The 16,878-nt window shown below is 35.4% G+C and overlaps 1 protein-coding gene across 1 annotated transcript; it reads right to left on the bottom strand.

The window, feature by feature from the left end:
- Positions 1–2,076: 2,076 nt before the first annotated feature.
- On the bottom strand, positions 2,077–14,155 carry LOC148939329 (homeobox protein homothorax-like). Its single transcript, XM_089106848.1, has 3 exons — positions 14,066–14,155; positions 12,712–12,810; positions 2,077–3,147 (listed from the first exon to the last, which is right to left on the bottom strand). Exons 1-3 carry the CDS (start codon positions 14,153–14,155, stop codon positions 2,806–2,808), a joined length of 531 nt encoding a protein of 176 aa, XP_088962974.1. The 3' UTR covers positions 2,077–2,805.
- Positions 14,156–16,878: the final 2,723 nt, after the last annotated feature.

The following is a 16,878-nucleotide window of genomic DNA, read 5'->3' as shown; positions in this document are numbered from 1 at the left end:
TAGAAAATTTCAGTTTTTTAGGAATAAATTTCCAAAATTGTAGAACATAATAACAACGACTAGCATTTACTTTAAAATCCTGGGGTGCAAAACTCCATAGGGAACAGTCAGGTTTTTCCCCTCGACGCAAATAGCAATTTTTTTAATAAACAAAATTCAAAAGTTTGGTGGGAGAGGGGGCACTTTGGAGCTGGCAGACCCCTCCCCACTAATGTAGGCATTAAGTATGCTAATAGCATGCAAATGTGGTCAAGCAGGTTTAGACTAGTTAAAAATTCTATACTTACTATTTTACCAAAGATCAATAAACACGAATAGAAACATATTTACAAACAAATCAAATACTGAATAGCATTGCTCATGAAGACTTAAATTGGCGCCTTTGGCACATAGAAAACTCTTCATTTCCGATCAGTAAGTAGCAGAGCCGTTCGAGGGGGGGGGGGCCAACTGGGGCAGCTACCCCGGGCACTATGGCTGGAGGTCGCCAACTTTGATTAAATTTTTCACTTTTGTTCGGATTTTTCGCTTATATGAGTCGGGAGGGGGATGCTGTAATTAATTTTCTTAAGGACACCAGCCCTGGAAACGGCTCTGGTAAGTAGTAATGAGGATTTCTTGAACAATAAGGCCTATTCTACACCTCAGAATTGTTTTCTGATTTCACTTTACGTTACTTGCGACAAGGTGAAATACTGTGGCGAAACCCAATCATATTTTACGAACATTTGATTTGGTTCCGTAAGAATATTTCAGTTTGATGCCCAAAAACGGGAAAAAAAAACAGAAAACATCCATGCATGTGAGATACTAAAAAGACGTTACTTTGACTAAATTAGCTTGAAAAAATTTAAATTTAAAAACCAAAATCAAATGATCTGATTGTCAGGCTTTTTGCGTTCAGTAGGTTCCAGAAAAGTGATTGATGCCACGAATTCCCAAACCTCTTAACGTAAAAAGCAATAAAGGAGTCTTGAAATACAAAGAGTATTTTAAGACATGTCTTGATAGACAAAAACAATTCACACGCATTAATATCGCGGAATCATTTGTATTTTTTTTGAAAAATGGGATTCTTCTGAAGAGTATTTTTGACTAAACGTTGAATTAAAAAATTAAAGGTAACAATAACATAGAAGATCACAAGAAAAATTTTTCCAAATAAAATATGAGGTTTTTTCTACAGGTCTAAAAGAGCTACAAGCTAGTACATGAGGAACTTTCTGTTGCACAACTAGTAACGTCAACTCTTGGTTGACTAATTCCCTTAAGGCCTATTGGCATTGAGATTTTACAAATACCGAGACCTAGCTAACTGTAATTTGGGCGAATCAGATCTTTTGGTTTACTGTTGCCCACCAGAAAGTTCAATTTTCAATTATGAAATAATATGGCTGGTTCAAATTAGCGCTAACTAGATCTCAGTATAGGTAAAATCTCCTTGTGATTTTTAAGTGGGCCTTTACTCCACTAAAGTGGGCCTTTACTCCACTTTCCTTTATCTCCTAAGTCAGCTTTACATATTTCCATGGCAACCCTTCCCTATTTTTGTCAAAGTTGGGGTATGGAACTTTTTTTTTATCTTCGTTCAGGCTTTTTAAATCTTTGGTTGAAACAATGCGCACGCTGTTTTGAACATCCGCCAAAACTTACGTACAAATTAAAACATACACAAACTTAAAGAAAGAAAAAGCACATCCCTTAAACACAACCATCATAACCCAACAATTTTATAACAGGTATGGAGGTATTTTATAACAACATATGTAGGTATTTGATAGGAAAGGAATTTCTACCGTTCCTAGCCTTCCAAACAATGGGCTTTAATTTCCAGTGACCGAATATGTTCCTTATATCTTAGACCCAAACGCAGTTGCGGATCCAGGGGGCAAGGAAGGCGCCCCCCCCGTAGCGTAGTCTAAAGTAGTGTAATTTATTTAGTTAACTCAAGTTTGCGTTAATTAAACTTGCTCCTAACGCAAGTTTATCGGATCAACCTATTTTGCACCCCCCCCCCCTTTAATTTTTTTATCAGATTAACCTATTTTACTCCTCTCCCCCAAAAAAAATCCTGGATCCGCCCCTGCCCAAACGGATAATTTAAAAAGAGATCAGGATTGCTGCCTGATCATGTGATTAATGTAATTAAATATTCTAAGATCAGATTGTGTGCAAAATGCGATGATTCTCTTGGGCTTCGGAGTAATAGGCCAAATTTTGGCATATATGTAGATAACTTAGCATTAATCTAGACTGAATAATATACTATATGTAGATCAAGGAAAAGATGAATCTTTAAGAATGAGGTAAGTTATTTTTAATAATTTTAAAGATTTTAATGCTATTACTCTAACTAAGAGTTTGACGAGCTATAAAATCACAGTTTAACATAAAAAATGTAGACACTAGTTTCATGCTTGAGATCTTACAACTTACCACCCCCTGAAACGTAAGTAAATACAAAAAAAAAATAAAATTGTTATTTCATTCCTAAAAAAAGAGGCCCGAACAGATTTTTTTATTGCTCTCAACCCCCGTAATTATTGGTAATATTCAAAATTGCCTTTTAGATAATTTACACTAGATAATTTGATATTAACACCAGATAATTTGCTGTGTATGAATTAGGAGGAGGGGGCCAAATTAAAGGCATTGATTTGGAACCGAATAATTAGTAAAAATGTACGTATACATTTACAGCAAAGAGAGCTTCACTTTTAAAGAAAGAAAGTTGTTGGTTATCTTAATAACCAGGCCACTCAGTAAGAACAAAGTAAAAGAGCTGATACACATATTTTTAATCAATTACTCCGGTTCAGGTGTATCTGATATCTTCAAAGGATGATCTTCATCAGAGAGGTCTTGAAGGACCATGTTAGGGTAAAGATTTGCGGAGCTTTGACTACTAGCGGCAAAAGCCATGGCTAAACGGGTAGGCAGATCCACAAGATGTGAATGAAGAGTCGGTGGTTGAGGAAAGCTTGCATAATTGTGCATATTTTCTGCATAATTGTGCATATTTTCAGCATAGTTTTGTCTTGGAAGATAACCATGAGTCATGGGTCTTCTTCCTTTGTGCTTCATCACAAACGCAGTGGGATCTCGGTCTATTACTTTCTTTCTAGTAGAGCAAAACCAAGACGAAATCTAGAAATAAGTTAAAATGAGCGCAAAAAAAAAAAAAAAAAAAAAAAAAAAAAAAAAAAAAAAAAAAAAAAAAAATCAGCATACGTTGTATATTGGCTACTTTTTCATTAGACGAAGATAACGAAAGGCTCTTAAACGATGAAATATTTTCCTCTCTTCCTCTGTGGTAGTTCCACGATCGCATTTAAGCATGGAAATTGGTCTTAAACAAATATTTTCTATATAACGTCATTTTGAGTGGATGACCTTGAAAAATTTATCAATGGTCTTCCCATAGTTAATTTTCCCTTGTCATCTGAATTTTTTCCAAATTTTCAATTAAATGCAAAATTCTGAATATTTTTGCATAAAAAAATGCAGTTGGTCATTTGTCTATTCCCCCCCCCCTCTCAGAAAATTTCTTGCTTACGGTTCCGCCTGAACAATACTCTTTAGCATACCTTCATTTGAAAAAAGACTTGTTTTTAGGTCATGGCGGAATTCCCCCTGTGTGGAAAATATTTCCCAAAACCCCCCCACCCCCCATAGAAAATTTATCCTGTGGAGAATTTCCCCTGGTGATAATTCCTCCAAAGAGAATTTCTCCCGTTCGAGATCCACCCCCACGTAAAATGCCTTAGAGAATTCCAACTTCACTGAAAATTGGCCTCGGACAATTCACCCAGAGCATACCCAACCGTAAAATAAGGTCGCCAACGAGAAAGTAAGACAAAATAAAACGAATTTAGTACAAGAATTCTGGCAAATCCCCTCTTTTAAATTTTTCCCGGAAAGTTCACCCCGGAACTTCTATCCCAATGAGATATTCTCCCTGTAGAAAATCAATCCACAGAAAATCCCTCTGAAAAATATCGGTATGCTTCCCAATAAGAAATACTATATGTAACCAATGGGCAAATTTCATAACTTGCGGCCCTTCCTCCGGGGGTCTGGGGAGTCATGTCATCCCCAAAGACATAATTATTGGACCGTTCAACTATACTGAACAAAATTGCTATGACAAAATTTTGATCAGACGACTTTGGGGAAAAATGACGTTGGAGGGGATAGTTACCCACCAATTATTTTGGTCACTTAAAAAGGGCACTACAGCTTTTAATTCCCATTCAAATGAGCCCCATCCCCATCTTTAAGGAATATTGGTTCGATACAATCACTCCTGGGAAGAACATAAAAAAAAAGAAGCGCATTGTTGATCTTTCTTCTGGCAAAAAATCCATATTTTTAAAGATTGTAGCTTGAAAATTCTACAGTAGAATTATCTGCAATGGTATATCTGATATCGCAATTTTCAATAAGATTCCTTGACTTTTGAGGGATGTTTCTCTCCTTTTTCGATAATTTGACAAAATTTATCAGGGTCGTAACTTTTGATGGGTAACATTAAACTAAATTAATTTTATATATTTGGAACCAGTCAATTCTTTTGATGTATCTATTGTTATCAAAACTCTGTTTTTTAGAGTTACCGTGACTATTGGGCCGAGTCGCTTCTTAGCATGAACTGTTTGATATACCAATTACAGCTAGGTATAGTCATTGGGAACTGAGAGGGCTCTGAACAGGCATGCATAAGAACATGTAAGCAGAAGATGGAATAGTTACAAGGAAGTGTTGGACTCAATAACTTGAATTGCTCCAGAGGTATTATTTTGTCACTGTGGGTAAGTTAATTCATAGTTTATATAACTGCATAGTAGGGGCAGATAACAACGCAGGCCAACAATTTCCGAGAAAAATTTCGATAATAGTTGAAAAGAAAGTACTTGATCGAGGTGAATACAATTTTCAGGCACATATAGTTGAATTTCCTCCTAATAACATTGCTACACTACATTCTTTTAAAGACCGGACTTCATAATTTAGCTTCTATTTTCGTGAGTGAATATTTTTCTCACTATTAGCGTGAGTGAATAAGGGGAACACTCCGGTGCAAAATTCTTATTGACCCCTTGAGTTCCATCCAACTAATGCATCCTCATGTAAATTATGATGATTTTTCAGCAGCCAGGCTTTACTATGCCAATAGGCAGTGGCCCACCCCTACACCCCCTTCAGATTTAGAAATTTTTTTTGGAGTATTCATCAGAAAAGATTTTTCTTCGTGATTTCCCTGACAAATCGAAAAGGACAATGAAACAGCTACTCCCCTTAGATCTTGAACAACGCATTTTGCATCCCCCCCCCCAGCAATTTTGTGAATAAGCATCCTTGTCTAGGTTAATTCTACTTTCAAAAATGTTCAGAATTTTGAGCAGATTCCTAAAATTTTTATTGACAGAGCTCAACTGCTTTCTTTGAAATATTGAAGAAGGATCATAAGTGATCCAGAGTTACTATTTTGGAAATATGTAAATTTTCCACGAGATAAATTCTTAGAGACCTCTTGAGTTTCAGCTTACTACCGTATGTTCAGGTATATTAGGATGATTCTTAAAGTTCTCCTCCATACTAATAGGCAGTACCTCCTGGCAAGTAAATTACGTGTAAATTGAGTACACAACACCTTAACACCAAAGAAGACGTTCTATTTTTGGAGTAGGAATATCTAGACACAATAAGTTAATTCAAAATCTTGGTAGGTAATAAAATACTACCCTACGGCCAGTAATTACTTTTCAGGGGCTTTTCACTTCAAAACATCCTATTACAGCTGCAGTATTTATTCTAGCATGCAAGATCTCTTTTATACTAGTAAGCAGCAGTAGGCAGTAGGCAGTGATGGGAAATGGATTTTGCATTCCCCCCTCCCGGGCTTTTCCATTCAAAACAGCCTATTGCAGCTGCAGTATTTATTCTAGCATACAAGATCTCTTGTATGCTGAGTTTTGTATGCAATGGAAGCTTGTTTGTAAATGTTTTTTATTCCATTTGAATGAATTGTCGTTTTTCACTTCGCTTGATGTCCCAGTAGGGTATAAATTGGAAATTTGGGGATTCACTCCAAATGTCAACTCTTCAAAGTCTCTAAAAGTTTCACTAACCTAGCTCAAATGTCAAACATCAACGCCAGAAAATCTCAAAATCTAAGAAGTTTTTACTCACCTAGATCAAGATCTTTCTTCTGAAAAACATAAATTTGTCCAAAAAGCGATTATCTATCTTATTATCTACCCCTAGATTACTACTGATAATTTCAGTCACCGTGCAGCCACTCGCCGTCTTGCCAAGTGTTTGACCAAGAGGCATGGAAACTTGTGGAATACGCGACCGAACTTGAATGAATTGAAACCAGTAATGTCTGCCAGGTTCATAAAACATAAAATCGCGAAGAAAGGAAGAAAACGAGGATAATTAACAGCCAGTGAAAAAATTGAAAAATTTATACAAATATTTCGGTCAAGACCTCCGCTTGACAGTCCTCAGTGCAGAATAAAACTGATAAAAATATTAAAAACCGAACCTTAAAATAAAAACACAAAACTAAAATTGGACGACCCTTTCTCAGTAACGGTGAAAGGGTAACTGAATAAAAAACACAACTCTAAATGGCATTTCATAATCATTTTACGTAAAGCACTCTTAAAGGCTAATCGTTTTCCAGTTAGATTATTATCAGAGATTCTATTTGATTGCACAATATAATTTTGCGGATGTATGTTAAAACAATCAGAATTAATAATTTCATCATAAATGGGACTTGGAAAAATTTCTCCAGCGTCTCTATTGAGAGTTACCTTTTGGTGAATATGCTTTTTTATTTCAACTGCCTCCCTGAAAACTTGCGTGAGACCTTTAACGGGAGCAACAATGGAGGTTTCGTCAAACAAAATGAAATGGTGTGGACTGTCATACACATGTTGAGCCAAGGCGGAATTAAAAACCCCAGGCCTTTGGCGTAGCCTCATGGCCTTGTCGATTGAGAACCTATGCCCGTTAAAGGTCTCACGCAAGTTTTCAGGGAGGCAGTAGAAATAAAAAAGTATATTCACCAAAAGGTAGCTCTCAATAGAAAAGATTGATCAGGTGGACAGCTTCACTTACCTTGGTAGTATTATTAGTAAAGATAGTTGGAGCAGTGAAGATGTCAAAAGTAGAATAGCCAAGACTCAGGGTGTTTTTTCACAGTTAAAAAAAGTTTGGAAAAATAGGAAGATAAGTCTACACGGTCTTATGTCAATTTTTGAATTCTTGATCAGCATGCCTAAGACTCTAGGCAGGCATGCCTTTCCAAAAACTAACATGACAAGTATGTGTCCAATAAGAGAGTCATGCATACTCCTGCCATTTATCCGTGCCCCAGCCATTTAAACATTTGCCTCTCAATTACTTGGACTATCTGTCTTGGCTTTTGTCTGTCTACAATTAGCCATGTCTTGATGCAACCTATTGCAAAATACTTGATAACTTCAATTTACATCCACAAAATTATATTGTGCAATCAAACAGAATCTCTGATAATAATCTAACTGGAAAGCGATTAGCCTTTAAGAGTGCTTTACGTAAAATGAAATTGTGAAATGCCATTTAGACTTGTGTTTTTTATTCAGTTACCCTTTCGCCGATACTGAGAAAGGGTCGTCCAATTTTAGTTTTGTGTTTTTATTTTAAGGTTAGGTTTTTAATATTTTTATCAGTTTTATTCTGCACTGAGGACTGTCAAGCGGAGGTCTTGACCGAAATATTTGCATAAATTTTTCAATTTTTTCACTGGCTGTTAATTGTCCTCGTTTTCTTCCTTTCTTCGCGATTTTACGTTTTATCATGATTAGCCAGTGTGGTCTCAAAAATTATTGAGGTTCACGTTCAGTAGGGAATAGGAGAGGAGGGGGTAATCCCACTGGACATAAAAATCGCCAATCGTGGTACAAGAAAATATTTCTCGAGGAGCAATCTGAGATAGGAGAAAGAAGTTTTATTTCTAATACGGGTTTGGCAATCAGGTGCCACTGACTATGGTTGGTGACCCACCACTCACTTTTGAGGGACATGTGTTGCTTGCCCAAGCCAGTCTGAAGCTGGCTTTCAAAGATGGAGGAAAATAACGTTGGAACCATAAAAACTACCTCGGAAGGTTCTTCTACAAAGGAGGACAAGAGACAGGCAACCCCTATCTCAAAATACCATGCCCAAGGAAAGCAGCAACTGGCCAGTGTCTATTGGCGCTATATGTTTTTTTTGTGTGCGTGGGGGGGGGGGGTAGGACGGCAATGGGCTTTTGCGGCTTGAGCCACGGTTTCTTAGTCTGCCCATAGTAATAACAATCTAACCCTGCTATGTAATTACCAACAAACATTTTAAATGGACTTAACTTTAATTGAATTAACTGACTAACACTGAAATAGATAGAGCTTCTGGAACAGTTCACCTTTTTAAATCTATTAAATATATGATAAATTTTAGATGTTTAACAACTAGATATAGAAAGTCTTCAGGAAACAGGAAAAGTCTAAAGGAAAGGAACGCTTCATTTTATTCGTAAAGAGACATTACATCTTTTATCTACATCTAGATGTTGATTTAGAAAAAGTAAATGATGAATAAATAAATTTAGATTTCAAAAAAGTAAATGTTGAGGAAGTAGATGTAGACGAAGAAAAAGTAAATGATGAAAAAGTAAATGATGAATAAGTAAATGTTGAGCAAATAGATGTATATGAAGAAAAAGTAAAGGATGAACAAGTAAACTTAGATGTCAAAAAAGTAAATTTTGAGCAAGAAGACGTTGAAAAAGTAAATGACGAACAAATAAATCTTGACATTTAAAAAAGTAAATATTGAGCAAGTACATGTAGATGTAGATATAAAAAGAACTAAATGATGAACAAGTAAATCTAGAATCAAAAAAGTAAATGTTCAGAAGGTTCACGGAGTATTTTGTAAAGAAGCTTATTCTTTGACGAAATTCCTTTCACATGGTCAAAGGAAGAAACTTCTGGCTCCTTATTGGGTATCAGTGGGCAAATTACCGGAGACTGGATGATGTCTCCACTGTTCCGGAGATCTTTTTCTTCAGATAGTTATTTAAAGCTTTGTTTACAACATACACAGAGCAAGATTAAGATTGCAGCATGTTATAAATGAAAAGCAATAATGAATATGGCTACTATAATTCACTCAGAATTGACTAGTTCCACAGAAACTCTGAGGAGTAGTTATAAGATTTGAAATTTTGGTATCATAAACATGCAGTAAAAGCAATAGAAATTCAAATTCTAACTGACTACTTGTCCTGTGTGAAAATTTAAACCGATAAAAGTAACGAAACCTTTAAAGTTACAAGAAAAGCACATTATTTTAGCTCATTGGTGTTCTACTTACATGCAGAACTGACAGTGAAGAGTAATTTTTTATTTTTATTTACCCCCCCCCCCTTCAAAAAAAACCCATCAAGCTCTATAATTACTCACGGTTGAATTTGAGATTAGTCGGCCCTCTTTCTGAAACTTAAGGTTCCGAAAAAAATCTTTCTAAGACTCCTGGTCCATAATAGAAAAATCGATGAGCAACACGGATGAAGCTGGTGGACCGCCTTTGGCACCCTAATATTTTTCAAAAGTATGTTCATACATTTTCGATGGCCCTGATTAGTTCCAGTACTTACGATTGAATACAAATCGTACTTAAGATTGAACGGGGATTGTTTCAATCCGATAAAAAATCTGCGTTTCAAACGCCAATTGACAAATAGAGATATAAATATGTTTTTTTCACAACAAGGATAGAGATAGATAGCCTTTTTTTTCCAATTTACCGGGGGTACTCCTTAGATCAATAATAAGGGTGTTGCCCTCCCCCCGTGTTATTCCCCTTGTACCAGTAAAAATGAACACAAATTAAAAGTCCATAAATAGCCCTTAACCACGTATATCCACAAAGGGGAGTAATTCGAAGCCTTTCCCGACATCCCAAGATTTTTCTGACGATTTCCTGATAAAAAATCTTCAGTATAAGCCTAGATTAGGGGCTATAGAGAAGAAACATGTTAAGACAATTGACTGCAGATTCGCTAGACTTTACCTCGCCCCTGCCCAATAGCGCAAATATATAGCCTCAGTTATATATTTCTCACGCATTTTGCCTTCCACGCAATCGAAAAGAGAACAACCCTCTTTTTTCAGCCCGTGTACCCGTAAATTGAATCAACTGTGACAAAATCATGAAACGGAAAAACACATTTTCCTTCTCTTAACTTGTTTCCTTCTCAATAGTCCCTAATCTAAGATAATACCAAATCTTCTGCACAATCCGTCTGTTTTTCCACATCCCCTAGAAAAAAAATTTCTAGATAAATGCTCACTCAATTCATCCTGCTCTCCCTTATTGCTGCAGGAAAGTTTGATCTGAATGAATTCATTTAATGTCAGCTTCAGAATTGTTGCGCCATCTATTTCCCAAATTATTAGATACCGCAGCGAATATTTTTCGGACCACAATTTACATTTGCATAAGTTCTCTTTCTTCATTTGCCTTTCTCATGAAAAGAAGCCCAAGTGATGTTAAAATTTGCGATTAAATGTGTAATCAAGGCTTGTATTAAGTAGCTACCCATTGGTCGTCACTTGGCCAACTTCGCTAAAAAAGTTAATGAAGACAGATTTCAAGGTTTGAACAGAGTTTTCCTTCCAGCGTTTTAAGTGCGCGTGCGTTCGAACGGTACGCTGAATTTTTCACACAACAGATATCTTTCGTTTAAATCGTTTTAACAAGCCACCGAAATTATGTTGGGTGAGATTGGATTGGCCTATATCTCTAAAGAAAGTAGTTCTAGAAATACAACATTGACAATCGCCATCATTCATCTGTTTGTAAGTCCTATAAGCTTTTCGTAGTTACTTGGATCAGTTAGAAATCTTTCAAACAGTCAGTCTAAGGAGTTTGTAGCTTCCATGCAGACAAATTGATGTAACTAAGTGGTTTTCCCCATCAAAACCAAGACACACATATGGCACGGAAGAAATTATTGCTATTATTATTGACAATTGATAACAACTTAAAAAAAGAGCGCCAACACTAAATAGATTGTATTGAAAATATAAGAAACTGGGAATTTTTCAATAGTGTGAATTTATTTCAGGGAAAAGGGCATAGCTTCGAAGGCTATCACAAAAAAAGTATCAACCATAATATACTAAAACAACCTCTTGTATACTGCTGAATTTGTAAATATTGTACATTACAAAATAGCTAATTTGTGCGATGGCGAAGCCAGTTTTGTTCTCGTTTAGTAAAAATATTAATGATAAATTCAAAATTGATTATTCAAAAATTGTGACCAATAGAGGTTGATGCAATAGTCATTTGCCAACAAATTTATCTAATCTTTTTTCATCGTCCACAATGATGTCTTTGCACGTTATGTTTCCTATAATCCAGTCCTGATGGAGTTGGAATATGCTAGGAGCTCATCATGTCAGAATTTCATTTGTGAATCCGTTGAGTGGTCTACACAGCTCTCAAGGGGATATATATATATATATATATATATATATATATATATATATATATATATATATATATATATATATATATATATATATATATATATATATATATATATATATATATATAGTATATATAATTATAGATATAGTTTTTTTTATTGCCTAGTTTTAATCCTTCACAATCGAAATCAGAGGGCATATAAGCGTAAAATGTTTCTGATAATTTCAGTAGTTAGTTCAAATTGTTTAAACCCCCTAAAGTTAATTAAATCTCTTCAACCTTTTGATTTAGTCTCCAGTTTGGAGTGTTCAATTAGTTTTGTTCTCTGTTTTGAAAAAAAAATCGACTCCCTTTAGTTAATACTCTGACCTGAAGTCAGTACCCTTGGTACGCAATATGTACATTATTCCTATTGTGTTATAATAATTACTGTTACTATTACTATTAATACAGCCTTTATTATTACGCGCAACCTTCAATTGAATTGTGATTTATCTATTCTCATAATATTAACAATAAACTTCATCACGCCTAAAAATATCGACAGAATCAAGCTCCCAATCAGGTTTTACTAAATAAAAAAAGGAAGATAGATTAGTGTCCTATGTTCCCGTATTCAAAAGTGCGCCTTCTTTCTACTATTATATTTTTGTGATATATTTACGTGAGCTAATCACTTTATTTCTAGATGCCACTCTCTAAAGAAAGGAGAACCATACAAAGGGACGTCTTTCTCTTCAGAAAGAGAAACCGTAAAACCCGTCTATTTTACCCGCTATTGTGTTTAAGCGTTGTCAAACTCTGAACCGTTAAAACAACCACACAACCTGATTAGTTCTTTTGTACAAAATTTTAATTCAGTGAAATTTTCGAATTGCTAAATTTTTTGCAAGTTAACCGTCTGTAGTCGAAATGATAATGACACAAAATGTCAAAAAGGCCATATTGACGATTCCCACACGATCTTCCAATGTTTGCAATAGATACTACGAATTTATTCTTCCACGGTTTGTCTGTGTATATAACAGTGGCACAGACATGGAAAGACTTCACAGCTCACATCCTGCAGCCTCCAACCCCTAAAAATGTAATTACAAGCCTTTTACGAAGTTTTTCTCCCGCATCCCCCTTAGAAAAGAAGAAGCTAGGCGCTAAAGTCATACAGGCAAATTTTCTTACTTTAGGTATAGATAATCCTGTTTTCAAAGAAAGTGCTTCTTTTTCATTCCTTGATGGATATGGATCATGCAAATTTTCATAAAACCAGTTTTCTAAAATCTGAAAAATAAACATAATGTTATTACTAGTTTTGTAATTTGAATAAGATATTGTTCAATAAAGAAAAATTGCGTTATGTGCAGAATATACAATTAATATAATATTATATATATTGTATTTAATATTAATATTATAGATATTGTATTTAACAATAATATTTATTATATTTAATCTTATATATTTCATTTAATATGATTTATTATATTACATTAATAAATATTATATTAATTATGAATAATATATATTATTAATTTACAATTAAAAACATAAAGCTAGTTATCTCAGTGATAAACCCAAAGACAATTTCTATTGTTTAAGAATATCTCTTTACTTTAATTTTTTCTTATCAGCCTCCTTCCCCCCAATAAACTGTTTACAAAACTAACAGACCACAAATCTTGAAGTCTAACATATTGGTCTTTCAATAATACTACAAAGGTTAAGAATGACCCTAAGAGGAGGTATCCTCGTACGTACGTATCTTTGATTTCCGCAATTTTATTGGAGGATTGAAAAAGAATTTAGAGGCTTTTCGTAGGAGCAGTTTTTTTTTTTTTGGGGGGGGGGGATTAAAAATGTTATTTAGAGTGTGTCGCTTAATAGCGTGACTACGTTTCGGAACACATAGCATAAAATTACGTCTGGTATTTCGTTTCCGCTTGTTATTTCATGACCAAAACGATTTTCATTTTTTTTTCTTGGTATGCACCAGAAAGCACATCCTGACTAATGTGTAATCTTACTTCTTCTTTTTTTTATCTTAAAGCTTTCTTTCTTACATTTTCTTCTGCACTTGTTTCTTGTCTATTCTATCTAGATACTTGACTTTTTGCTAAACTATCCTGGAACAATGGAAAAGTTGAGCCATTTTGATGTATTTTTCCTGCAAGAACAATTGCTTCCCGCCTGCAGCGCGAACTATTTGTGAAGGAATCGGTGTAGGCCCTCTGTTGGCCTCGTATGTTATCTTAAATGGACTCTTGCAGATTTATTTCTGATGTATGCTACCACCCATTAGATTTTTTTTTAGCTGACTTGGTGAGACAATCCTATTAATACTTACCTAACAAATGGAAAAATAGAGCACAGTCGTTCTTGACCTTTGCCAAATCTTGTGATAAGAGAAACGATTACCAGAATTGAATCTCTTGACTACTTGCCGGTGATATAAACTGCAACAATCACATAGGGTCTAGTCGGTCTGAGATCCTACTAAATCCTCTACTAGCTATGCATAATTTTATTAATAAAATACTGCCATGTTTCTCATACCCATAATACTGGTGCAAATTCTGATTTGGACCGTTGTACTTGTTCGCCTTTTCTTCATTCCTCTGGTATTCATATTGATCATGAAGAGAAAGACTACGATCATCCCCCTCTTGTTTCAGATCTGTCTATTAGGTTTATGAAAGCGCTCCTTCCAAGCCCAGAAAATGGATTTTCATCGTCAACAGAGTAGCCTACATTGGTCAATTTAATGCGTGCGCACAATCGTGTTGATTTGTGTCCAATTGAACACCCCGAAGACGTCTGGGAAGTGTGATCCTCAACTTGCAAACAGTGAAAAGCATTCTTAACACGTCAAGATTCAAAGCTTTTTTTCAAGTGATATCATTCCAAGATTGTCGTGGACTGATCAACATGAACGCGTTTTTCCGCAACATGAAGTCATTTTACTCTTTTAAATACGAAGGTTCTTCTTAATAATATGAGCCAAAGACGTATTATTCCTGTTGACAAATTCAATATTGTGATGTCACTTCGTCGTTAAAACCGAAGCCTTGTGACCTTGATGGTATTTATTTGGCACAAATTCATCCGATTCCAGCTGAACTCCTGTCGCATTTCAGATGTCTTTGTCGATCCCTGATTCATGTTTATATGGAATCATTATTTCTGTAATAAAAATCCGAATTCATGTTGTTCAAAAAGGCCGATTACCAGGGGCGTAATTTGCTATGGGGCAGGGAGGGCAACTACTCCTCCCAGAAATCGGTCCCACCAGACCCCAGTTTGCCCCCCCCCAGCTGAAATTTACTTTCTTCCAAAATCTAGTAAAAACTATGATAAACCCGCATAATTCAAGCATCAACAGAAACAGATCAGTTTTTTTAGTACATATTTACCTTTATAATTCTATAAGTTATCTTTATATAGTACTATAAAGTACCTTTATAGTACTTTTAAGGTAATAAATAGTACTTTTTTTTGTTTTTACTGTCGTTAAAGTACTAAATAGTACTTTTTTTAGTTTTTACTGTCGTTTTCACTTTATTTGGGAAAATTGGCCCCAATCTCCCCCCAGTATTTTGTCAAAATTACGCCCCTGCCGATTATCGGAAGCCGGCGTCCCCCAGGGCAATTCCCCCTGACTCTTGAAAGAGTACAAGAACTTTTAATTTGCAATCGAATAAGTCTCATCCGAAGTTTCTATAACCACCGCTTTCTTATGAAGGGCCTCTGAGAAAAATAAATAAATAAATAATAATACATTGAAGCTTATGTCTGTTTACCATAGGCTACGCAATAGCATTGCCTCTGACTTGAACAGGTGAGTAGAACTTTCAATTTTCCTTCTAATAAACATCAGAAACTATCACGGGGGAATATGGCGGGGGAATTTTCCACGGGGAAAAGGAATTTTTGGGGAGGGGGGGGAAGCCTAGCACCTCACTTTCGTCTGTACTCTAAATAAATTATATGAGTATGTGTTGCTTCCCCGTATTGAGCATAATGCTAATTATAAAGCTAGTTATTTCGATTCAGGTCGGGTTTGAGTTTTAAACATGCTTACTATGCTTTGGCGCGGCGTATTAAGGCAGTTTTTTGGACCAATTAGTCTTCATTTTAGCACCACTTTGCACCCTTACATCGTGCACCAGAAGATACATCTAAAGTATTCGTTAGTGTTTGTCATCCTCAAGCTTGGTATGCTCTTGGTCAGCTTGGCGCACAGTTTATAGAATTATCCAGTAAGTTTATCGCAGATCATTTCTGGTCTTCAGTCTCGCCGCGAACAAAAAGCTCCTCCCACTTGTTTGTGTATTTATGTATCAGTGTGTTTGCGTCAATCAATGAGAAATGGTTACAAAATGCATTATTCGTAATAGCGGGTTTCCACTTATTTCCGACTGTTTCGCGTCCAAGGGAAATCTGACTTGTCTACCCGTGAAAAGATCTAATGCCGCTTATGTTTTTTAGTTCTTCGGAGCACTTGCACCTCGGTCCGGGTTTTTATAATGGGTGAGATAGGGAATGATCATACTGGTTGATTCTATAAACTGTGGCTTGGCGTGAATGTGTCTGTAAATCTTGCTCTAAAGTTTCGGTATTAAAATGTATTCCCAAGATCGAAGTCAGGAAGGGCTGGATTTTTCCGACAAATACCAGCTAAAAGTTGAATTTAATAGGAGGGAGGGGGTCTGTCACCCAGTGATAGTTCTGGCCTCTCTTGCATCCGGGACAAAATCCAAGTTTTTCATTTATAGACAAAATTTGGATTAATAACGAAATTTTGCATTTATTTAAATCTGACTTCTTACTTTATATGGGAAAAGATATGGAAAAAATGAAAATTTTGGATTCAATTTGCTTATACTTACTGCCTACTGCGCCCTCTGCTTTGTTTCGATTAAAATAAAATTACAAAATAATTATAAATGGTAGATTATTTATTTGAAATTTTACGTCCCTAAAATTTCTATTTTTGTTGTCACTTTTTATGAGTTATTTTCAGTTTTTATTTGCTTTTTGGTGTAATCTATTTCTCTTTTGTAAGTGGGTAACAAACTATCACTATTTTTATTGTTATTGCTGAAAGCGATCAGACCGAGCGGGGCAAATTTGAAGTATGCACTCTAGATATGCACAAAAATAATTTGAAAACCTTAAAAATAGAGCTGGGGTATTGAAGTCTCAAAATTATCACTGAACAAAGAGCTAAAACAGAAGTTCGGTTCGTAATCAGGTCCCAGGAGAGTCTTAAGCGAGTGTCAAGACCCTCAACTCTGAAAAAAGTACTAATCTAATGCCTTTATTCTACAAAAAAAAACACAACTTTAACCT

Source organism: Artemia sp. Qi Xiang Cuo, chromosome 21, assembly GCF_049724085.1.
Source record: "Artemia sp. Qi Xiang Cuo chromosome 21, ASM4972408v1, whole genome shotgun sequence".
NCBI lineage: Eukaryota > Metazoa > Arthropoda > Branchiopoda > Anostraca > Artemiidae > Artemia > Artemia sp. Qi Xiang Cuo.
Note: the sequence above shows the minus strand (reverse complement) of the source record. Positions and strands in the feature narration are given on the sequence as shown.

Excerpts from the sequence above, each read along its gene's own strand:
- LOC148939329 (XM_089106848.1), bottom strand. The coding sequence starts at position 14,155 with ATGAATACCAGAGGAATGAAGAAAAGGCGAACAAGTACAACGGTCCAA. Across the intron at positions 12,811-14,065 it reads TGGGTATGAGAAACATGGCA|ATTTTAGAAAACTGGTTTTA; the intron begins GTATTTTATTAA and ends TTTATTTTTCAG. Across the intron at positions 3,148-12,711 it reads CAGGATTATCTATACCTAAA|ATTTCGTCTTGGTTTTGCTC; the intron begins GTAAGAAAATTT and ends ACTTATTTCTAG.